This window comes from Podarcis pityusensis, assembly GCF_964106645.2.
Source record: "Podarcis pityusensis genome assembly, chromosome: 2".
Lineage (NCBI taxonomy): Eukaryota > Metazoa > Chordata > Lepidosauria > Squamata > Lacertidae > Podarcis > Podarcis pityusensis.
In genome coordinates this window covers 28,779,643-28,804,298 of record NC_138029.1, presented here as the reverse complement: position 1 = coordinate 28,804,298, position 24,656 = coordinate 28,779,643, and the positions used below count along the sequence as shown (strand labels likewise).

Below are 24,656 nucleotides of genomic sequence, written 5' to 3'. Positions count from 1 at the left end.
TTGGACGTTAACCACTGACTATGCTGGCTGGTGCTGATGGCAGCTGGAAGAGCCCCCATGCCAGGATGCAGTTCTTAGACTTCTCATTCAAACAAGGAACCTGTTAGGCTTCCCTTGGGCAAATCTCTCTTGCCTCCATGCAATGATGGAGGTGATGTCTGCAGCCTCCTTCATCTGCAGTGCCCCCGCACCATATCCACAACATTCTCAATAAGGGTAGCCAAATGCAAAAGCAGGCAGGACTTCTGCACCTTTAATAGCTATGTAATGCAATCTGCCCCTGCTAAAATTCCCTCTTCTACACAACTATTAAAGTTGCAGGTGCCCTGGCCACTTTTGCATCCAGACACCATGCCCCTCAATGTCACTTAAAGTCCCAGAGGCAGATTTTCAAGAGACTGCAGAGCGACGATGGAGTCGGGAAAGCCATCAACAGAAGGAAAGTCAGCGGATCCAAACAAGTTGTTCCCTTGCACAGCGTGACTTGCATGTTTACTCAGACATATGTCCCACTGTGTTAAATGGGGCTCAGTGAACATAGGACAGCAGCCTTAGTTGGGGACACAGAGAGCAGTGGTGCATTTTGTGGGTCAGATTTATTCTGATCATTTGGGATCTCGCTGCTGCCTGTTTCATAAGAACCACTGGGCCGTCGCCATCTGCCGGCATGTTTTCCCCAACCCTATTTTTGCTAACTGTCAACTGTGGTATTGTCAACCCAACCCTCCCATATGTTAGCAACTCTCTCTCTCTGGCTAAATGGAAGGATCTTAAAAAGTATCTGTTCTGAAGTCATGGCAGCAGCGGGTGGTGGAGGAGAGCAGAGCAGGCCTTGCTGTTGTCTACAGAGGCAGCTAAGACAGCCAAGCTATTCTGGATGGCTTTCACCTCTGTCATTCAACAACTTCTGCTTCAGCAGATTCCAACTTGCTGGGTCTAAATCCATCCCCATTCTTTCAAGTTGCATTTATCTGAGCTGCAGTGCAGCCCCGGATGGCCCAGCCTGCCTTCTTCCCACCCTGGTTCGATTCTGAGCTAGGCCTCTCAGCTAGGCCGCCCCATCAGTTTCCTAGGGGGGCCAGGCCACTATTATCCTTTTGACAGAGCTGTGGATTTGGGGTTACGGAACAGATGGAGGCAAAGGGGCCAAAGGAGGATGAAAGGTTTACACTAATAGAAATGCCCAGCTAATTGTTAAGGAGATTAGAGGCTGGGCCAGGCAGGCACTCTCGGCTTGGAGGTGACCTGCCGCATGGAATCAGAGAGCCCACGGTAACGTTAACCAAAGCGGCGCTAAGAAAAATAAATCCTCGACCAGGGAGAGGCGGCAGATTGAGTTGCCGCTTGAGCGTTTTGGCCTTAGCGGTGGGATAGAAAGGCGTTTGGGGTGGATCAAGCCTTAGAAGAAGGGAGACAATGCAAACAAGAGACACAGATACAGTGCAGAGCCCTACAAGTGCAGAGAGCAGGCCGGGGCGGAAGAATAGGCCTCATCAAAAGGCCATTGTGTAAGCCTGTCAAAGCCCCCCTCCCTTCTTTGTGGCTTCTGTAGAAGCCCCACTATTGGTTACAGGAGGCCGGCAGCTCATTGAAATCTTTGTAATCCTAGCTGCGCTAATTAAGCAAGGCTGCGGGTGCTTAAGCATGTACATTTTTTTCTGAGCATTCTCTCCTCTCCATCCGCACCCCACCCCCTCGCCACGCTGGAGAAGATGAGGAGGAGGAAGAGGTCAGTGTGAGCCACGCAGGAGGCAGCAGCACTGCCAGCAGGGGGGACGAGGCAGCCAAACGAGATTGGCTTTACGGGCAGAAGATTAAATGTAGGAAGAGCTGGTGCACACACACACACACACAGAGAAAGAGACTGGGAACTGGGGCAGGTGCACGTCATTGGGTCTTTGACTGAGGTGTAAGGTTCATTTGCACTAATCCAGATCGCTCGGCTCGCTCGGCTGTGCCTATGTGAGCGTGCACGTTTCCGTACCCCCGACGAAGGACTGGGAAGACCTTAGGCGCCCACCCCAGTCCTTGGGACTATATCCGCTGTCCGGACAGAAGATGCCAACGAATGGGATCCACCAGCTTCTGAAGATCCAGTTTGGCTTGATTAACTCTGACAACAGGTACCTGACGGCAGAGAGCTTTGGCTACAAGGTCAACGCCTCGGCACCCAGCCTGAAAAGGAAGCAGATATGGACCCTGGAGCAGGACGGAGACAGCTCCGTGGTCTTCCTGAAGAGCCACCTAGGTAGGTACTTATCTGCCGACAAGGACGGCAAGGTCTCGTGTGAAGCCGAGAAGCCGGGAGGTGATGGGCGTTTTGTCATTGTCACCCAGTCGGACGGGCGCTGGGCGCTCCAGTCGGAACCCTACAAGCGTTTCTTTGGCGGTTCCGAAGACAGGTTGTCCTGCTTTGCCCAGACCATCACAGAAATGGAGCTCTGGGCTGTGCACTTGGCTATCCACCCCCAGGCCAACCTCTTGAGCGTGAGCAGGAGAAGGTATGCTCACCTCAGCGCTCAGGAGGATGAGATCTCCACCGACAGCAACATCCCTTGGGGTGTGGACTCGCTCATCACCCTCACCTTCCAGAACAAGAAGTACTGCCTGAGAACCTGTGACAACCGCTACCTGCGCAACGATGGCACTCTGGTCAAGGAGCCTGACCCCCGCGCGGGCTACACCCTGGAATTCAAGGCGGGCAAGCTGGCCTTCAAGGATTGCGATGGGAAATACCTGGCGCCCATGGGACCCACCGGCACTCTAAAATCTGGCAGGAGCTCCAAGCCGGGCAAAGATGAACTCTTTGATCTGGAAGAGAGCCACCCGCAAGTAGTTTTCGTGGCCTCCAATGGCAGATATGTCTCCATCCGGCAAGGTAAATCCATTACCTTTCTGCTCTGTGGGACTACGCATAGCCAGGGAATAGTCCTCTCCTCTCTTAGCCCCATAGCCATAATATGGATGACTTGTTTTTTCGTCCACTTTGTACAATGGTAATATGCTTGTTCCTAGCCACAGGTGACTCACTGAATGCATATGGTGGGGGGTGTTGATGATGGTAGTTGCCACCATCAGTTTCCTGATGCTTCTTTGCTTCAGGAGCTGCCTTCCTAATCCTCATGCTTGGATAGGGAAGGAAAGATGTGTCTCATGGCGTCTATTATGGTTCCTTGCTGGTCTCCATCAAGTCGATTATCTGTTTCTAGTACAGGGCAGGTGTGTTGTGCTCATTTGCACAGATAAGGATCTAGGAAGATGTTGTGGGGAAGAGATGAGTGCAGGGTCTGAAAGCCAAGGACAAGTGCAGTGGCGCCGGTGGAGAAGAGGAAAGTCTGCTTTGCTCTCTATGTTTTGCTACTGCTTCTATGGCAGCGTGTCAGATTGGAAGTTCTTCTAGTCCACATGATAATCAGTATGTCAGCAGGCATCCCTGCTGCTTAAGGAACAAGAACAGTTGCAGGCTCTGTCTTATATTCAAAGGATGGGGCACAGGGACAGATGCAGAACCCACTCTCCTGTGATTTTGCTAATACTGGCATGGTGGCTCCATAGATAAGCCAGTGGGTCTGGCGGCTGTTTAGCAAGAATGACACTCATGTGAATTTACAGGCCTCTGATTCTGTGCATGCACACCAGAGAGTGGCCCTGCTGGAATGGATTGAGATTTTTACAAGCTCTCTCCAGCAACAACTATTAATCTGAGTGGCGTGTGGACAGATGATGTGCTCGTTACATTTAACTTCCTTCAACACAATTAGGCAATGGCACTTGGATTCCATCATCTACTGCCGTCCTTGGTATTAAAAAATTATAATCAATTTTATAACCTTCTTCCTATCAGTCGGTGCAGCCAGCTCTCCTTCATTCTTCCTACATTGCTTTTAGTGCTGCCAACGGTGTCCATCAAACATCTGCCCAGTGTCCCTGAAAGGGCTGTTCACATTCACAGCTGTAGTTGCCCATTCCTACGATTCCCATGTCCTACCCCAGCATTTCTAGGAAATGCTCTTCAGTGAACCATTTTAGGTGACTTCCCCCTGCCCAGAGATCAATGTCACTCCGAAAGGCCTTCTGGGTAAAGAATGAAAGGCAACTCCAACCTTACATCTTTCCCATATGGCTCCAGAACTGGCCTTTAAACTGCTTACACAACCGGACCATATTTCAATCAGCCCCCAAACAAAAGAGCAGCAGCAAAGCTATGTCCCAAATGTCTGAAAGTGCTACAGAGTGATGGTTTCATGTTGAGAAAATATTCCTTTCCCAAGGTTCTGAAATTCTTTCCAGAGGGAGAATGCTATTCCCCCATAACTACTTTTTCCCATGCATCTAAGAGAAAACTAACTGTAATCTCCTGTTTATTTTCATTTATTTATTGCATTTATATACCACCTTGATCTTCCAAGGATCTTGAGGAGGTGTACATGGTTCTCTTCCTCCCTCATTTCATCCTCTGTGAGGTAGGTTAGGTTAAGAGATGGCGACTGGCCCAAGGTCACCCTGTGAGCGTCATGGCTGAGTGGGGATTTCAACCCTGGTCTTCCAGGTCCTAGTCCAACACTCTAACCATTACACATGCTGTTTTTCTGACCTGTGGCACCTTTGGGTGATTATAGTGGCCACGGACTATAGCTTTTAAGACAGAGGGGCAACCTTTCCGGGGTTGAGGGCCTTGTTCAATTGGGGCTGGAGGATGCCTATTGCAGGTGGCAGGTGAGGCCAATGCAAAAATTGAGTGGGACAGCCCTTCTCTCTCTCTCTCTCTCTCTCTCTCTCTCTCTCTCTCTCCCTCCCTCTCCCTCTCCCTCTCCCTCTCCCTCTCCCTCTCCCTCTCCCTCTCCTTTATTCATCCACCATCCGTTTCATTTTCTTTCTTCCCCCTCTACCACAGGTGTACACAAGCACCCACGTCTCTTCCCTTTATCCATCCATTATCCATTCATTCTCTTGGCAGGGGGTTGGACTCGATGGCCCTTGTGGTCTCTTCCAACTCTATGATTCTATGATTCTATGATTCCTCCTTCGTTTTCTCTCTCCCTCTTCAAGCGCCACCACAGGATTTGGAAGGCCACATGCAAGCCTTGACACTACACCTAACGATAACCAAAGAATCACCCTCCCTACCCATTTGCTTAACTGCAACACCAACAGTCTGTTGAAAACAGAAAAGGCTGTGCCCTGTTTCTGCTATAGTTGCCACATTGTATGCTAACCCAGCTCCCGTGTCTCAGACAGGGTTCTCACACAAACTTAAGCAAGTCAAGCTTTCCTCATTACTATCTTCATGACAGGGAAAGCTTCACTGTCTTCATGAGCCAGTAAGAAGAGGGATAAAAAGCTGGTGGACAAATGAATCAGGTGAAGCAAATCGATCTGGAGTAATCACACTCTGCTTCTGTACTCTGAAACTAGGGTTGTGTTCTTTTGAAGAAAAGCTGGCCCTGATCCTGTGCCTTCAAAGCAGCCTGGCAGGAAGGAATTAAATAGCTGAAACTTTTTTGTGACATGAAGACAAACTGATGGGCAGGTCTCCATCGGCTTCATTTCCAAAGAATTCCCAGCCTACATGTTCATTTATTTCTATTTTTAAATCTATTTTCATTTAAAGGGTTTTAGGCTGCCTTGCAGGGCAATGTCCTCTCCAGGTGGCATGCAAATATATACCAGATAAAAGGGCAATTCCAATAAAATAATGTACATAACACAAATTTTGACCAGCACAATACCAAACAACTAGCATTCAGTTACTATAAATTAACTAATCTTTAAAATAATACACGGCCCAACATAGAAAGAGTTAAAACAACAATCTCCAATAACTAGCAGCCTAAAACCAACACTCTGAGAGAGCAGCTACCTTAATAAAATAATCTTAATTAAATGCCAATCAGAACAGATGGTTCTTCAAAGGCTTTTTCAAGGTTGGCCCTGACAGGGCCAGCTACAAATCCCTTGGAAGCCACCACTGAAAAGGCCCTATATCTGGTGCACACCTGCTTATATACCATTCATTTAAAGCACCCCCCCCAAGTATCCTGGGAACTGTAGTTTGTTAAGGGTGCTGGGAATTGTAGCTCAGCATAGGGTAAACTGTATTTCCCATTATTCTTTTTGTGTGCGTGCGTATGCTTTAAATGCATGGTGTGTACACAGCCTAACTGACCTTTATTTGTGTAAAATACTGCCTTATGGGGCCATCTCCAGGCAGTGTTGGCGGTCTGATCTTAAGGCCCAGACTGTTACATGGTCCTTCACATAACCGGGTCCTGGGCTATTTAAGACATAGGTCGCCAGCCTTTGGGGGCCCTATGGGCACATACATAGGCAAACGAGAGAAACTTCTTGTGGGCCTCACATACACACTGCAACTAAGCACATACTGCAGCCTAACTTATGGGCTACAATATACTGCTTCTTTCAAGTCTAATTTCAGCAGAGGGAGGGGAAACACCAGGGAAGGTATTTGTGAGTTCCATGTTCGCTTGTGGGCACCACGTTAGTGACCCCACCTGGTTTACGGCTCTAGAACTCAAAGCTAACATTTGGAATCTGGCTTGGAAATGCTCTGGGCAAGCTGGCACAGTATTGGTATATAATATGGTCTAAAGGTCTACCCCCAAAAGACACCCTGAATACCAGCAGAGGTTTTTGGGTTGTCTTCCAGGGCAGCACCCCATAGAACACACTGCAGTAGTCTAGTCTGGATGTAACTAGTGCATGTTTGATGGAGGCAAGGTCTGCTTTCTCTAAATAAGAGTGCATTAGGTAAAAAGCAACCATAGTCATTTGTGCTTCCATAGACAGCACACCAAGCCCAGGCTGCACACTTGGTCTTTACAGGGGACTGCACAACACCCACCCCACCCCAACCACTTGTAGCCCCATGTCCGGATCGGCTTTCCTATCTACACAACAGCTTGTCTGGATTAACTATGCATTAACAAAGTGGGGAAACTGCACTTTTGGCCATTGTTTAATATACCCCTTTTGTCCTGTTTTACAAAAGTGTGTCTGAACTGTATTAGGTGGGCAGCTAATCCACTGTATTCCTGCCCTTAGTTGCTTATCTGGCCTTCATTACTGTAATGCAGTATGGGCCTCTTCTCTCACAGTGATTAGTGTAATTATTTTCTTAGCCTCCCCACGGAGTTACCAGATGTTTGCATGTTAATTCATTTAAATAAATGCAAATTTAAAATTCACATTGCCTGGCATTGATAATTAGCCTTTTTAAAAATAATAATAATACAGTAATCAAAAATCCCCAACCAGAGGAAAAAAGACTGATTTAAGCATGCTCATCCAGAAACCACTCCTCTTGCCCCAGAGAAAAGTGATCGGATATGGACCCTTCTTGTTTTCAATGCTGTTTTTAAGAGTCCAAGCTCTGGGAGATGATTCTAGTCCATCAGTCTGTTCTGGCGGCTATTAAATGCCCCAATTCAGAAGCAGGTTAAGGCTGTCAACTTTTGAATTGGTTCCTATAGGGGCCCCTTTAACAACAGTGATTGTCAGCTGTGACAATGGAGTGCAATTTGATTTTATATCTATATCTATATAAAGTACCTTTGCATTTTCTTCCGGTTACCTTTTTTTGAATTTGGAATGTGAGTGGGAAAATGTGGAGGGGATTAAGCACAGTGTAAATTTATTCATATCTACTCAGAGATATGCATTCTGTGGGACTTACTCACATGTAAGTGCTTATGGGATTTCAAATATTGACCTAAATATGGAAAAACAAGGAATAGGGGGCCTCTAGGGTGTCCAGATGCAAAAGAGAACAGTGTTTCTGTACTCTTTATTAACAGCTTAGTAGAAGAAGGAATTTTGCCTGGTCATCCTAGGGCCATGAAACGTATGTCCTGAAATTTTTCATTTTCACTCTGCCCTGATATGATCTCCAAAACTATGACAAATACCATCCTCATTTTACATTTTTCTCTGTGTGGAATCATGAGGGTCATGAGGAAGGAACCTTAATTTAAAATAAAATAGAAACCCATATTCTGAAAAGGGAACTATACTATACTATACTATACTATACTATACTATACTATACTATACAAGAAATTTAAATCTTGCATTGTGTGGTAAGACTCTCGATACCTTGTTCAAGGGTAGCTGTTTCTGGAAAAACAACATGTTGATCTCTCCCTTTTCTTTCTTTGGGCATTGTGGAGGCAAATATGCAGGAGGTTGCTTTGTTTCTGAGGTGAAGGAGGGGATTTGGTGTGTATTGCATGTTTTTCCTCAACTTTAAAATTCGGGTAAATACGTTTTGCCAGCAAAAAGGTTGCAATCATGTGTGTTTAAATCCTTAATGAATTAAATGATCCGAAGAAGACACCAGCGGTCAGTGGTCATCAACTGTACAAAAATTGCTTTATTTAAAGCTTAAGAAGGAAGATCTTCAGCTTCTACAACAGCCAACAAGCACTTTTGAAATGAACTGTACATGTATTTGCATGTTGTATGAAAATCAGATGATGCAGTCTGATTTCCTCAAGGTGACCCACTTCATTGTATTCTTCCTCAGCTAGCTTAGGAGTCATGCGATGGGCAAACAAACCCTAGCGGTACATAAACCAACCAGATGGGAGCTGAATGAGTAACAGGTGGCAACAGGAAATGCCACGCTGCCAAAGGGCTTGTGTCCGTTACTATAGCAACCTGGCCTATGCCAATTTCTGGGGGAAAGAGGAGCTACCCAGTCTCCCATGAATGAAAAGTCCCGAAGATCACTGTATAACTTGATCTTCCGGTCAAGCTTGAAAGGCCATTCCGTCCGTAACCCAACGAAAGAAGGGGGAAGGGGGAAATCCAAGTCTTGTGAGGGAAGGGAACTTTTTTTACTTTGTGGCCCAAAGTGTCATACATCAAACTGCAAAAATAGTGCTTATCCCTCCACAGAAATTAATGAGGTTCTTTCCCACTTGTTATTTTGAGGGAGGAGAAAATTTCACTGTAAGCTGTTAGACAGGAAGTTGTCGTTTCCAACCTCTCCTCAGCCATGAATTTACCACTAGGCTCAATGTTCCTAGGCAAGCCACTCTTTCTAAGCCTCAGCTACTGATCTGCAGTATGGACATAACACCCCTGCGGACACGCCTTAGCTTTGAAGGGTGGTTGCGAAGTGTTGAGAAGGACCTGAGATAACGTGTGTCGAGAAGCTGAAACAAGTGAATGACCCCAATCAATCAATCAATCAATCAATACCATCATGATCATCAAAAGAAACTTTCTTATTATTTCCCCTCCTCCCTAGGTCATTTAACAGGCTGTCTAGAGTACAGTATAGCCATGCTTTCTTGAACCAACCGTCCTTTCCACTTTAGCTTAAAAATGTCTTCTAGGTCATGGGTGTGTGTGAACACAGGTGTAGCTGACCCTACGTAGAAGTTGCTGTGGTGTGTATTCCTCTTAAAACTGAATGTGCACACACTTGTATCCTTATAAATCAGTGGGCCTCACCAGACCATCTGCTTATGGCGAAACAAAAGTAGCGCATACTTGTTATTCATTCATAGCATGGAACCCAAGTGGCTTTTGCTTTTCTTCAGCTCCTAAAATGCAGCCTTTTGTCTCTGAGAAAGCAGTCTTCCTCTGGCCAACGTGCCCACTTCTGATCTTGCATGTTCTCTGCGGTGTGCCTTCATGCGTGTCCTAGGCCACATTCGCTGCCACACTATGTGTCAACGAGCACTAGTTTAGACAGCTTTACAAAGAGGATTAGGCAAATGCATGGAAGGCAGTTCTAAAAATAGCAGAGAGTATTGTGCCACCTTAAAAAAACGAACGCATTTACTGTGGCATAAGCCTTCAGGAGCCACAGACCATTTCATCAGATGCATGAAGTATCACCCTGCTTTGGTAAACATGGTGGGGGTGATGGGGAATGTAGAGTTGTGAGGTCAGAGGGAGATGAGAGGCAAAAGGAACAGAAAGTGACCTGAAAGCAAAATTGATATAGTAAGCTGCAGCAATGCCTGTGTTGGTTCTGCCCCACCAAAGTGGCTGCCACTGATACTAGTTGGTGTGGACTGTCTGGGGAGTGAGAAACAAGTGGCAGAGGTTGTTTTCTTCATAGTCTGCTTGCGGACTTACTAGAAGCATCTGACTGGCCACTGTGGGCAACGAAAGGTCGGACCAGGTAGTCTCTTGCATTCATCAAGCAGGTATCCTCTAGCAGATACCTTCTGAATAGGGACCGTGACGTTGCTGGTGATGAGTGAGGCCAATTCTTCTCTGCTGTTTTGTGCTTTTTAAAAAAATTCATTGGCAACTCCCCTAGTAGGCTGCAGCAGCATTCAACTCTTCTTCAACATATTGGTGTTTCGTTTTTAATCCATTGTCACCGTCAGTGACCACTTATTTCAGAAACTCTAATATGTTCAATTAGAAACAAAACAAAAATCCTGTACTTGCAAAACCAACATATGGGTCCTTGTCGAAGTGGCTAACCTCCATAGATTATACAGAGGGGGTTGGGTTTATTGTTGTGTTGTGTCCCCATTTCAGAAGCTTTGCCGCTCATATGAGTAGGCCAATTACAAGAGCAGCTACTTACGGGGATTAATCAACTGCACTTTGGTCTGCACTGGCTCTTCAACTTGAATGATTTGAAGCTACCCACAGGATGTGCTTGCGAATTCCTAAATGGTTCCCTCTGTATCTCCTTAATCCCAGCCTCCGATCCCCTTTGCCCCAGTCTCCCCCCGCCAGCTGTTCCAACCAACCACTTCATCTCTTTGAATAGGATTATCCCACATTTAAGTTCAGTCATAACCTGTCTTATGCTGATGAAACCCAGCAATGTTTATCACTGCCCTCCGGAGGGAAGAGCTTGGACGTGGCTGACAGGCCCAGAAGCTAGTCTCTTCTGCTAGGGTTAATATTATATTGTCAAACTATTACAATCTCATCCCGCTTGGCCTTATAGATACTAGCCACAGCCTTCCCTCTGCATTTTTGGCAGGTCTGGTCATACCCATTGGGATGGTGGGATGCCAGAGATATCAGTATGTTGGCAAGAGACTTGCTTTGTTGGCAACGAGCAACAGCCAACACAGAGGCTCACAGACCTCCTTTGCCTGTTCCAAGCCACTTAGGAGCTGGTGACATTGGCTGGCAAGTTATTAATAGGGGGCTTGTGTGTCAGCCAGATGGAAACAACAGCAATCAGATTAATGAGGATAATTAAAGTGATTGTTGGAGGATTTGCTAGCAACGCAGGAGTGTGAGAAGGGGGTGCCTATGGCTCAGTGAGGTGGGCTTAATTTTAGCAGGGATCGTTCATGCCCCTTCAGCTTGGAGGGTTAACCAACTTCCTTGTCAATTGTTACCTGTTTGACAAGAGTTTGTGTGGAGATTCTGATGAATACCTTCCCTCCAGGTATATGGTTCCTTGCACTGAGGAATCTAATCAAAAGTAGTTTGCCTGGGGGGGTCCACCACACCAGCCTTCCCCAATCCAGAACCCTCCCAGATGTTGTTGGACTACAACTCCCATCATCCCTGACCATTGGCCGCGCTGGCTGGTGATTATGGAAGATGTACTCCCAAGCATTTGGAGAGCATCAGGATGGAGAAGGCTATACAGTGGACTTGACCATGGCTGGTGCTTATGGGATGCATCGAGAAAATGTAGCTTACCCGCTAAGGTTGGCTGTGGAGTCTGTTGGTAAATGAAACCCTGCATTGAGCAACAATGCGAAGCAGCAAAACTGACTCAGGCAGAGGATTCCAAGGAAGATGTTATGACCAGCCCAATATGTTTTTCTGCCTGTGGCGAAGGATGAGACAGTGCTACCCCCTTCTGTGTACGAAAGCTGATTGTGTGTCAAAGCTGACTAGACGGGCATTTGAATCCTGCTTCAGCTCTTGGGCAGAGGCCTGTACTGCACTTGAAAGCAGCAAGCCAGGCTAGGGGATATTTGATGTCTGAGGTGGCCTCCTCAGAGTGCCTTATGGTGAGGCTGGCCCTGGGAAGTCCCATCTTCCTGTCTCTATGTGAGTGACAGTCGTTTTAAAAAGTGATAAGATTGTGGATCCCACAATCACCACATGTGTACAAGTTACCCTTGACTCTCTGTGTGTAGACACATACACACACAATGAGTAATCATGACTTTTCCCTTCCTCAAGGCAACACTCCCAAGACAATCAGAAGAAAGTATAATTGTCAAACTGCAAGGTTTTCAAACTGTGACCCATGGACCACTGGTGGTCTGCGAGCTCCATTTAGGTGGTCCACAGAAAAGGGTTAGCAGACTCTCCAAGTGTCCTTATTTTCCAAGGACATCCCCTATTTAGAAAAGCCGTCCCAGTTTCTGATTTGATCCCAGAATGTCCCACTTTCCCTTAGGATGTCCCTACTTTCATTGGAGAAATGTTGGAGAGCGTGGAGTTATCCAACCCTCATGGCATCTGAAGGCAATCCTGTATAGGGAAGTTTTTTATGTTCAATGTTTTAGTATGTTTTTATATATGTTGGTAGCTGCCCAGAGTGGCTGGGGCAACCCAGTTGGATGTGTGGGGTATAAATAGTAAAATTATCATTATGGAATGAGACATCCCTATTTTCACTGGAGAAATGTGGGAGGGTTTGGGTTTATGCATGGTCCTGCACATGATTTAGTTATTTTTACTAATGACAGAGCTTTTTCACCAGGGTCAGATTGTCAAGCAGGTAAACAAGGCTTTTGCTGAGGGCCCGTGATTTTCATAATAGGGACTAACACAGTCTATTTCTTTTTTTCTAAAAATGAACAAATTAAAAGGGTTATTCCTGAGTGGCCTAACTTGCAGCCTGATATTTTCATAATAAGGTGCTGATTTTGATTATGATACTGGTGCTGAATGAAAACACACTATTAAAATACGAGTTATGTGCTTTGATTTGTGGGGGGGGGGGGAATATTTAGTAGCCCACCAAAATTCTTAGGAATTTTGAAGGAGAGAGAGAGGAGAGTGAACCACTGGCCAGGCGTGTGTGCTCCTGAGGAGCCGGTTATGGTGGATCATACAATCCACTTGAAAAGAGCTGTGTTGCAGAGGTAAGAGCTGATTAAATGCCAGGCAATGGAGTAGACTTACCCATGTGGATTCTCATTTAAACCAGGTTGGCCTTACCTGTATTGTATACTTTTACCATGCCAGGAGGATCCCGGTGCTGAGCCGCCATGCTAACATTGCAAGTGTGGTGGCTGAAGGGGCTGGTGGAAAGAAAACCAGGGTTGGATGAACCATTAGGTTCATAACACTTTTGGCCCTCATATATTTATTTTTTTTAGGCTACTATTTCCCCAGCTCTGCATGGAACTCACTGGGTGACCTTGGGCCAGTATCTGTATCTTAGAGGCATAGTGTCTGGTGGGGTGAAGCCACAACAATAACTAGCCAGCAGTAGCATCAGCTCTGCATACTGAGAAGGTGAGGTCAGGAACCAGGCAAGGCTTGGACTGTGTGGTTGCATCGGCAGACCCAATCCAGCACTGTCGCTGGTGCATATGCATAGCCCTGGCCTTAGTTCTCCCGCTGTTAACATTATCTTCCTTACAGTGTCATTGTGGTGAGGAAATCCATGTACGGTATGTATGCCATCTTTGGAGGAATGACATCATCTATCCTTTTGCTACAGACAAAGCCAGGGTGTGTGGAAATGTTTGATTTATCGTTGAAGATTCCCCCACCCCTTTGATCTGAATAAATTTGTTAATGTTAGCTCATTGGTCTGTCAGCTTTATGGCAATTTATTTACTTCGGAGATTGTGGTATGTGCTACTTAGTTCTTTCCCTCTGATTTCCTTAGGCTCCTCATATGTTTAAAACAATAGGCACATGGGATACTAAAGAGATAAGTTCCTCTAACTTGCTTCTTGTTGGAATCATAAATTACGTCACAAATCTGGTAGGAGGACAAAACCAGTCCTGGGTGAATCAGCTGACAGCAAAGCATAGCACTCGCATTAGGCCATTTATTTTTTTGACAAAGATCACAGATCTGCTAAATCTCTGGTCCCAGGCTGAAATTGCCTCCTGGAAATAATCAGGGCAGGTTGAGGAATGGCATTAACACCTCAGCCAGCCTGACTGTGGCACTATAGCCAGATGAACAAGGACTTAAAAAAGAAAGAAAGAACGAACAGGTCAAGAATAGGCTTGCAGAGTATGTGAATGTACATTGCATGCATAAGAAAGCTGAAACCGATTCAGGAGTCTCTTGATGTTTCGGCTTTTACTTTGAAGCAGCTATGGAAGCTATGGTTTTGATCAGAGCTTTGGGGAATTTTCCCACTACAATACTGCTGTTCTGGGGGAAAAAATATAATTGGAGCTTCCCAACTGGAGCTTTAAAACAATTGCAGATCACATTTCGTTTCAGAGAGGGGGAGGGGGAAGAGTAATCCATGAGGTCGGGGTGGGGAGGGAGGTTGCAAGAGAGAGATTGAGAGATCTTAATCAATCGCCTGCAGTCACTCTTTGGTGATCTGACTGCCAGCAGTGAGCTTCATGGGGAATTGACTAAGCAAGTTCTGTGAATCACACACCTATGGCTAATAAATAAAAAAAATTAGGCAGTTCGTAGGAAGGCTGCATTTGAGGTGGTGTAGACAGGGCTCAGGCCCGAGCTGGCTAGAGCTGACCAGAGAATAGTGGAGTGTTTTCTTGGGTGGTTTCCCGCCCATGCTTGCCAACAGAATGTTAAGAACTAGATAATGACATGTCCAATTGGTTTCTAGCCAATCAGGAAACAAATCCAAGTGCCAACTATGACAATCAAACCAGTGAGAGGCACTTGAAAACTACACACCTGTCTTCTATTTGGCGTTGTCCAGTAGACAGAACCAGGGACCTGCAACAAAGTACGGCAGCGTGGAGTGCTCCTGTTCAGTGTTCCAGCCAGCCATACCCTTTCCCAGGATATTCCGTTCCATCCTCTCCTAGTTTTCAGTTTCCCCACCCCTAAACAAATACTGGCACTCAGCATTCTATGGCAACTGAGCATGCTCAGCCCTGATTAGATTGTTTGAGGTTCTTTCCCTCCCCTCCTTAATTTGTATTTCTGCAAACTTCGGGATTCCTCAAGCCTATTACCGATTCCTTCCTCTTATGACTTTTGGCTGCATAAGCACCGTCACTTGGAGAATGAGTTTGCTATTAGCATATAGGATGTTGGACCTGGATTAAAGTTTAGCTTTTGTCGTGGACTTAACCTGGTGGCTTAGAGAAAATAATTATATCTCTACTGCAGATCCCCATCACAATGGAATGAAAGTGAGTCACACACATCTCAGGGCTTTTGTGAGGGTGAATGAGATAAAGCCCTGCTATCTGTGTAGTGCCCTAAGCCTTATGGAATGCTAGCAAGGATGTGATGACCAACAGCAGCCCTCCAAGGCAGCGAGGATGGAGGGGCAGAGGCAAGTTAGTGGGGGCCCCAAACTAAACATTCAAGCAGCAATTGTGTGAAACTTTCCCCCCCACCTCTGCATAAGTAGTAGGTATAGGGGCAGGGGTCCCAACTTGAATAAAATATTGGGGGGTGGGCCCAAGTAAGTCCTGCCCCTCATAATCAATTACATGATTAATCAATTACACACACCATTTGAATGGCAATGCCCATCAACTTGAGGGACTGGCCTCCTCAGGTATTTTATTGGGGGGGCCCCAAAGCCTCCTCGGCCCTAGGAGACGGCTCCTATGTATAACGCCCTCAATCTCAAAAGTGACTCTGGTGGGAGGGATAGGGATTTAACCTATTGCCCATTGCTGTGGTCTTGATCTGGATCAACCACCCACACCTATTTACTTGGGTTTTTGTTTTTAATTCATGTAATTGCTATTTTTGTGAACAGAGTCACATTTAGCGTGACCCTTAAGGCAAAAATAAAGGAAGAGTGTTGTTGTTTTTCTGTTGTTCATATTCTCAGAATTTACTGTTGGTTGTTACTCACATTTTATGGGGCTGTCCGTAATTAATGAACCATATCTTTACTTTTTATTCCCCCCCCCCGATAATTAGTTACACCTTCTCCATCTCTCTTTTGTGCGTCTGAAGGAACGCCTTCAACTAGATAGTTCAGTTTGGTTAGAGTGTGGTGTTGATAACACCAAGATTGCAGGTTCGATCCCCACATGGGACAGCTGCATATTGCAGGGGGTTGGACTGTATGATCCTCAGGGTCCCTTCCAACTTTACAATTCTATGATTCTAAGATGGACCTCTGCTTGAACCCTTCTCACAGGTTTTCGTATCTGGTTTCATGCCTGACAGTGGAGCACGGTGGATCTAAACAATATGAAAATATGTCCTTTCTTCCTGCTAGGTGTCAACGTCTCAGCCAATCAGGATGAAGAGACACACCACGAAACCTTCCAGATACAGATTGATAAAGAAACCAAGAAGTGCATCTTCCATTCCAACACGGGCAACTACTGGACCTTGGTGTCGCATGGGGGAATTCAGGCCACGGCCACAGAAGTGTGAGTTAGGTTATGTCCTCATGTCACTAATGGGGCCCTAGAGCATTTGGGGCCTTGGAAGTCTGATGGCAGTTTTGGCTAGACATAGCAGAAGAAGAGCCAGGGCATGGAGAGAACAGGTGCAAGACTTAGAACAGGGCTTCCGGGAAGGAGTGATGGGTGCATAAGCACATAGAAGACCTCTACTGAGTCAGATCAGGGGCTATCTGTTCCTGCAGCCCATTTTTCACAGCAGCAAGCCAGTGACTCTGGTTTGCCCCCAAGCAGGACTTGAGGCAAATACAGTTGCCTAAACGAATGTCCATCAACGCTTCCTTTTGTGTGTCTGGAAAGGAAAAGCATGGTTTGGGCACAGCATTGCAGACATACAAGAATTTGCACATATGTTTGAGAATCAGGGACCTGGAAGTGAACAGCAAAGCCGTTCAGAGAAGGCAGGATAATTCAGGATAATGTTCAGTATGGCACCAACGTTGATACCAACTGGGAAGGCAGCAGAGCAGCATCTCCCAAGGGTAGCTAGCGAGTCTCAGGCAAAAGTGTGCATACATAACCGGGCTAAATTAGGATGTTTGCAAGCTTTTTCCAGACCTGGGACCCACTGTCAGCTCGAACACGGAGTTTGGGATTCACTGCTGAATTTTTTGAAACACACTTCTAAGAAACAAATAATACTGCAAAATAGGACATATAGCTCACTACTGAATTTTTGATAGTACATCTGTACAGCGGTTGTGACCCATCTTAGGTTGGCTGCGCAAGCCACTAGTCAGTGGGACCCAACTCACCAGTTGAAGAACTAGATGGTCACAGACAAGGCAGGCGTCCTCAGCCCTGGCGCACTTGCCCAGGGTAATTTGCTGTGTGTCCTCTATTCCTATAGCAGCACCTTTAGCGACAGAAGTGGAATGTAAGAGAGAGAGGGAGAGAGGACTGCCATTGTCAGTAACTTCAAGCAATTAGGGGAACCTAGGAAGCTGCTTTGCACTGAGCCAGACTATTGGTCCATCTAGCTCAGAATTATTTGCAGATTCTAAACTTCGGGTGGACAGACTTGTGGGATCTGTTTTGATCTTTATTAGAACCCTGAGATTCACCAGGCAGTCACACACTGCGAATGATGGAGCAGGGTGCCTCTCAGCGTATTCTTAGCTTAGGAATTACCAGAACCAGGCTTACAAGTTCTTCCAGTCAAGGAACCACTCCCCATTTCCCCCCAGGTATTCCTTCCCGCCCCCCGCCCCCGCCAGCAACCTAATGGGGGAGAGTGGCAATTTGTTGCACCTGCTACACAATGTGGTGTCCTGTGCACAAAACCCTGTTGATTTCAGCAAGATCTACGCCCATGCAAGTGTGTGTAGGGCTGCACTCTCTGTACGTTAAATACACAATAGGGAAGAAAGAGCAAAATGATCATTCACAATCTGACCAGTGCTCTCCTCCCCTTGCTTTGTTCCCCCAGATCTGCTAGCACCATGTTTGATATGGAGTGGCGTGGACGCCGGGTAGCCCTCAAAGCTCGCAATGGCAAATATATCTGCACCAAGAAGAATGGACAACTGGCAGCTGTCAGTGATGCAGTGGGTGAGTCTTACAGTGGGGTGCTGGGGGTGGGTTTTGCCATTGCCTCAATTACGGGGGCCTAAACCTGATAGGGACGTGGGTGGTGCTGTGGGTTAAACCACAGAGCCTAGGACAGAAGGTTGGCGGTTCGAATCCCCGCGACGGGGTGAGCTCCCATTGTTCCGTCGCTGCTCCTGCCAACCTAGCAGTTCAAAAGCACGTCAAAGTGCAAGTAGATAAATAGGTACCGCTCTGGTGGGAAGGTAAACGGTGTTTCTGTGTGCTGCTCTGGTTCGCCAGAAGCGGCTTAGTCATGCTGGCCACATGACCCAGAAAAACTGTCTGCAGACCAACATCGGCTCCCTCGGCCAGTAAAGCGAGATGAGCGCCACAACCCCAGATTTGTCCACGACTAGACTTAACTGTCAGAGGTCCTTTACCTTTAAACCTGATAAACCAAGGACCACAGTCTGTGTGTTGTCAATAAAGCTGCTCGTCTTCCGCCATTTGCTGCAGCTTCCTTATTGAGAATGGTGGCTGGAAGGGGTAGGCGAGCCAAAACCATGCTCAATGGGCATCAGGAGAGTACCTAAATCTGTGTTATATGGAAACTGGAACATTGTGGGGCAAGATCACAACGAATGAGCCAATGGAATATATTACAAGTATAGCTGAGGCTTTGTGGCTGGGACAGTCAGAAGCTGAGAGCAGAGAAAAGGCTGCGTAGATATTGAGCAGTTCCAGAGGAGGCTATATTGAGAACAAATGAAACGAAGAGTTTGCAGGGCAGTTGGGAGGAAGTCACTTTTGCTAGAGCACAGGCCAACCAAGATTGAAACTGGAAGTTACTTGACTGGAAGTGGGGAGGGAGCAGCAGTAGGCCAACAAGTATTGTCTTATCCTAAGCAGCTGTAAGGTCCTCAGGCACACCTTGCAAGTCAGGAGAACAGGTGGCTATTACCAGGTGTCAGAAAGACCACCAAAGTCCTACTGAAAGTGACACAGCTGTTTAGTGTGGCTTAAAGCTGGATGGCTTCCAGGTGCACCTGAGATGAGCCCAATAGCAGGAAGGCCACTCCGGTCGGACTCTGGCTTTAGCTGCAGATGCCAATTCAGTATGCCAAAGCAGGAGGAGAGCACTAAGGTGATGCCAGAGCAGTTTCAAAATAACGAGTAATCAATGACATAGTTTGTCCAGGATTCTTCCGCATTTGCAACTCTTAGGATCAATAATGGCAAGGAGCTCGCAGAAGTAGGATGAAGCCCAGTTGTAACCTCAGAAACTTAACTAGAAGGGGGAATTGAAAGTGGACTGATCCTGCTTACAGAACTCCTACTGAAAAGCAAAAACGTTAGCTGGAAATCTGCAAATTCAGGCTACTGAAAGCACGTATGTGGCTGGGAGAGCAATCCTGGACTCACTCGGGCTGAAGTCTGATGCAAATGTATTCACAAATGCACATTTTGGATCCCTAGCTCATCACAGTCACATTAGCTTCCGAACTCACTGACCTACAGTTATCTGACTACAGGGGAGGATGAGGAATTTGTTCTCAAGCTGATCAACCGGCCCATCCTGGTCCTTCGCGGGGCTCATGGCTTCGTGTGCTACCACCGCAACTCCAACTTGCTAGACGCCAACCGTTCCGTCTATGATGTCTTCCAGATCATCTTCAACGACGGCGCTTACCAGATCAAAGGTAACTCACTAACTGGCTGCAAACTGGGAGCTGGGGAGGGAGCTCATCACATAGTGAAATAATTTTGGACCATATGTCGGAGGGATGCTACGAGAACATTTGTTTCCCAGCTGTGAACGCAGCCCCTCCATCTTCCACCTAAAATCCTGGAGAGCCTCTGCCAGCCAGTGTAGACAATAATGAGGTATGTGGACCCAACACTCTATCTCTGTATAAGGCAGGTTCCTATGTTCCAACTGACTGCAAAGTCAGATCCCCCCATGCACTATTACAGTAAGCTATTTGTACAAAGCAGTTCCTACCATTTGGAGAACTTTAACCTCACCATTAGAACCCATTGCCAATTCCATCCTATAACAAACTCTGGGTGTGAGGCCAGAAAAGTATCATCAGGCATGGGGGGGGGGCGGAACCCCAAGGTTTGCAGGAGTACCCAATGAATATATATTTATGCAGGTGCAGGAGGTGAAAAACAGCCAATGAGGATTGGGCAGTGGCAGTGTCAAGCAATAGACTGCTAGGCAAAAGTCTGGGGATTTTGCAGCCCTCTCATCCCTCAATGGTAGCTGGCCATTGATGACAAGCAGCCACACTCTAGAAAGTGTTATGGCTAGTACTTGAAGCTGCAGCTGTGGTGTTTCCTTAACAGTAAAATTCCACTGAGTGGAAGAAGAGTGGCAGCAAGCCCAGCCACTCAGATGCCTTCTCTGGGGAGGACAGCAGAACAGCAAAGGGGTGGGCCCTCGGAATTTACTTTTTCCCCTAAAGTGCCTAGAACCTTCTCAAAATTAATAAAAGCGCTTACGACCTTTTATCGTGCTGCGATTCAGGATTGTAGACACATGGGGAGCCTCACAAGTAGTCAGCAATGTGGGACTGCCTCCATGTGGATCTGGGAGGTGGCCACGTTTGCAACTGGAAGAGCCCCCCTGTTACAAATCTAAGTGCCAAGGACCCTGCTTTTTCACCGTATTTGCTTGGACTTCCCCTGTAGCCCAGCTTGGTAGCTTTATAAGGTTCCACCAGTTCTTTGCTGTGGTCTCAGTCATGTGTGTGTGTGTGTGTGTGTGGATGACTGGACCAGTTATGACTCAGCAGCTCTTTTAAGGAACCTGTGGCCAAGGGATGATGGGCATTGGGAGCCCAGGTACATCAGCAAGGCCACATGTTCCACATCCCTGTTCTATCCTTTCTTTCCTAGAACTTCAGATTTCTCCCCCAAACGGATCACTACCTGCCACAAACGTCAATCCCATGCACCTTTAAGAGAGGGAGGGAGGTGGTGGTGCCTCTATGTGCTCGATTACATGCAAGGTTTTAACCTTTAAAGCCCTATACGGCCTAGGACCCTCGTACCTACGGGACCGCCTCTACTGGTATGTCCCACGGAGGACCTTACGGTCTTCAAACAAAAACATCTTGGAGGTCCCGGGCCACAGAGAGGTTAAGCTGGCCTCAACCAGAGCCAGGGCTTTTTCGGCTGTGGCCCCGATCTGGTGAAACGCTCTGTCACAAGAGACTAGGGCCCTGCGGGGCTTGACATCTTTCCACAGGGCCTGCAAGACAGAGCTGTTCCGCCTGGCCTTTGGCCAGGGCACAACCTGACTCCCTCCTTTGGCAATCTTCACAGAACTCTAGCCCAATGGTTGCCATTAATCTGATTTGAACTGATTTTATAATGAAATGATTTTAGAATGTTGTATCATTTTACTGGGACGCAGGTGGCGCTGTGGGTTAAACAACAGAGCCTAGGACTTGCCGATCAGAAGGTCGGTGGTTCGAATCCCCGCAACGTGGTGAGCTCCCGTTGCTCAGTCCCTGCTCCTGCCAACCTAGCAGTTCGAAAGCACGTCAAAGTGCAAGTAGATAAATAGGTACCGCTCCGGCGGGAAGGTAAATGGCGTTTCCGTGCGCTGCTCTGCTTCGCCAGAAGTGGCTTAGTCATGCTGGCCACATGACCTGGAAGCTGTATGCCGGCTCCCTCAGCCAATAAAGAGAGATGAGCGCCGCAACCCCAGAGTTGGCCATGACTGGACCTAATGGTCAGGGGTCCCTTTACCTTTACCTTTATCATTTTACTGTTGTTAGCTGATCTGAGCCCGGCTTCGGTTGGGAAGGGTAGGCGATAACTAAATTATTATTATTATTATTATTATTATTATTATTATTATTATTATTTCCCACTGACACCTGCTCCTTCAATGCTCCTAGGCCTCAGTGGCAAGTTCTGGTATGTGGCCACCAACGGCACCGTCTGCAGCGACGGCGAGATGTCGGAGGATTTCTACTTTGAGTTCCGCGAGTGCAGCCGGGTGGCCATCAAAGGGAAGAACGGCAAATACCTCCGTGGCGACCAAGCCGGGACCCTGCGCGCCGATGCCGACACCCTGCACCGGGCCACCCTCTGGGAGTACTGACGCCGTGCCACTTGCTGAGTAGCACCGTAGATGCTCTAGCTTCCGCCACGGTAGCCGAGCCAGCTCAGAGCGGACACAGAGGTGGGGTATTTGGCGGGGAGGGGAAAGTTGAGTGTTCCCACCTGGACTCCAGAGGCACGGTAATATACTCACACCTTCCTCCATGGAAAAGGACCTTGCTGGGAAGGAGGGGTGGGGACCTCTTGCCCTATTTCCCATAGTCTTATCTGTCTAACCTTAGAAGCAGCACCCTAATGCCCAGCTCCCAGAAGGGTGCGACACTGATGTACCCAGGATTAAAGCGATAGAGGCTCCGTTTCAGAACCAGCGCAACATTGCCTGTGGCTGTCTTCCCTTTCCCCTGCTCCGCACCTGAAACAGAAGACGACAAGTTGCAGGTTTCAGGGGGCCTTGTGAAATGCCAGAAGCTCCAACTTTGCTTGCTCTGCTCGCTGTAGCTTAGCGTGAAGGATTCACGGGGAAAAGGGGCAAAAGGAAAGGGTTAGTTGGAGATGCTCACAGGGCACAATCCCCACCTTTACTGAAGTAACGGAAGTTGGAAGCCCTTTCCCCCCCTCTCCCTCTAAATTAGGAGAGCAGTAGAAGATAGAAAGCAGCGGCCTTTGTACTGAGCCAGAATCATTGGCACATCTAGTTCAATATTGTCCACGCTGACTGGTAGAATGTTGCAGGGTTTCAGGCAGTGGAAATTCCCAGCACTACATGCAGATGCCGAGGACTGAACCTGCGCCCTTCTGCATACCAAGCAGGTGTCCTTCAAGAAGGAGGAAACCGTCTCCCCTAATCCTTTCTCTGTCCAATGGATGACCTGCAGCGCCTCAGATCCCACTCTCCCCAATTTTTTCTTCCCTTTTTAGCAAGAGCTCTAGTTCTAATACTCGCTTCACCTACAACTCTGGAACAAAAACAGTATCTTGAGGGGGTTTTTTTTGGGGGGGAGCAGTGGCTGTGGGCCCCAGCAGCTGCATGTGCAGAGATGGAAGCCAAGTGCCGTTTAGAAGTCAAGGCAGTCGGGAGGGTCTTGGCAGGGCTGGAACATCTTCCATGGGGTGGTCTAGCCACAGACAATGGGCCGTTTTGGGTAACATTCCAAGAGGAGGGGGAAAACAGAGCTGGTCTCCAAAGGATGCAAAGATCTGGAGGAAGAGGAACCGTAGTTAGACTAGCAGAGGCCTTCATATGACAGCTGAGAATCCCAAGCCCCGGAACACGAGACCCTTAATCTCAGGGTCGTGGGTTCGAACCCCACGTTGGGCAAAAGATTCCCGAATTGCATTGTGTTGGACTAGATGACAATTGTGGTCCCTTCCAATTCTGTGATATGATAAAGTCTACAGTATGACCATCCCTCTAAGTCATCTGCGCAAGTCCTCAGCTACGCGTGGTCTCCAAAAACGCCTCCGTTGTCCTGCTGCTCTGTTCAAGGGCCTCCCCCTCTTGCACATGCTGCACTACTTCCACAAATAACCTAAAGAGGAAGGAAGCTGCCTCTATATAGAGCTTCCTGTTCCGACAGCTGCAAATGGCGGCTGGCTAGGAGCTCCTTTCCATAGGCACAACTTCCCTCGTCACCACCTGACGCACAGCGCAATGCCAGGAAAGGAGGCCCTGCTTGAGGAGGACAATGGGGTCGAACAAGTACAGTGGTACCTCGGGTTACATGCACTTCAGGTTACAGACACTTCAGGTTACAGACTCCGCTAACCCAGAAATAGTACCTCGGGTTAAGAACTTTGCTTCAGGATGAGAATAGAAATTGTGCGGTGGCGACGCAGCAGCAGCAGGAGGCCCCATTAGCTAAAGTGGTACTTCAGGTTAAGAACAGTTTCAGGTTAAGAACAGACCTCCAGAACGAATTAAGTTCTTAACCCGAGGCACCACCGTAAAGACCTGTGAAAATCTTGCTGGAAAGGGTTTTGTTAAAAAGTTTCACCCAACCCCACACTTCGGCCCATTTTCAAAATCTATATCCCTTGTGGATTTCCCTCCTCTTAGTATTAAGATGGTGCTAACCCTATCATGAGCGTGGCCAGGATTTATTTTAGGGGGCAGGCTTTATGTGTGTAGGGGACAGGACCGAGTTATGTGTGACACAATTGGACAGTTAGTTTTATTTATTTCTTTACTTGATTTGGGGGGCAGCTGCCCCCCCGGCCACACCTATGAGCCCCATCTAGTTCCAATGGGAGGCAGAAAGTTTTCATAGGAGGGATGGCATCCCCACCATATTATATTTAAAAATAAAATTTAGAGCAGATATATAGACGTTTCCATGCTGGAGGAAGAGTAGAAGTCATAGCTTCCGAAGCCACAGGTGATTTACCAGGGGTGCCAACTTAAAATATTGCGGGGTAAGCCCAGGTAAGCCCCGCCCCACATCATCCATCACATGACACAGTGCACACACACTATTTGAATGGGAATGCTCATCAACTTTGTGGGGGCCAGCCCCCTCAAATATTTT

At 47.3% G+C, this 24,656-nt stretch overlaps 1 protein-coding gene across 1 annotated transcript; it reads left to right on the top strand.

Annotated features, from left to right (window-relative positions):
* Positions 1 to 242: 242 nt before the first annotated feature.
* Positions 243 to 23,720, top strand: FSCN2 (fascin actin-bundling protein 2, retinal). Its single transcript, XM_080994721.1, has 5 exons — positions 243 to 2,878; positions 16,335 to 16,491; positions 17,954 to 18,075; positions 19,587 to 19,754; positions 21,966 to 23,720. The coding sequence occupies exons 1-5, from the start codon at positions 2,059 to 2,061 to the stop codon at positions 22,169 to 22,171; spliced, it is 1,473 nt and encodes a 490-aa protein (XP_080850847.1). The 5' UTR covers positions 243 to 2,058; the 3' UTR covers positions 22,172 to 23,720.
* The last annotated feature ends 936 nt before the right edge of the window (positions 23,721 to 24,656 follow it).

Bases quoted from the DNA above. Each gene is read 5' to 3' on its own strand.
- FSCN2 (XM_080994721.1), top strand. From the start codon at position 2,059: ATGCCAACGAATGGGATCCACCAGCTTCTGAAGATCCAGTTTGGCTTG. The intron at 2,879-16,334 runs GTAAATCCATTA...TCTTCCTGCTAG, and splicing joins ATATGTCTCCATCCGGCAAG to GTGTCAACGTCTCAGCCAAT. The intron at 16,492-17,953 runs GTGAGTTAGGTT...TTGTTCCCCCAG, and splicing joins CAGGCCACGGCCACAGAAGT to ATCTGCTAGCACCATGTTTG.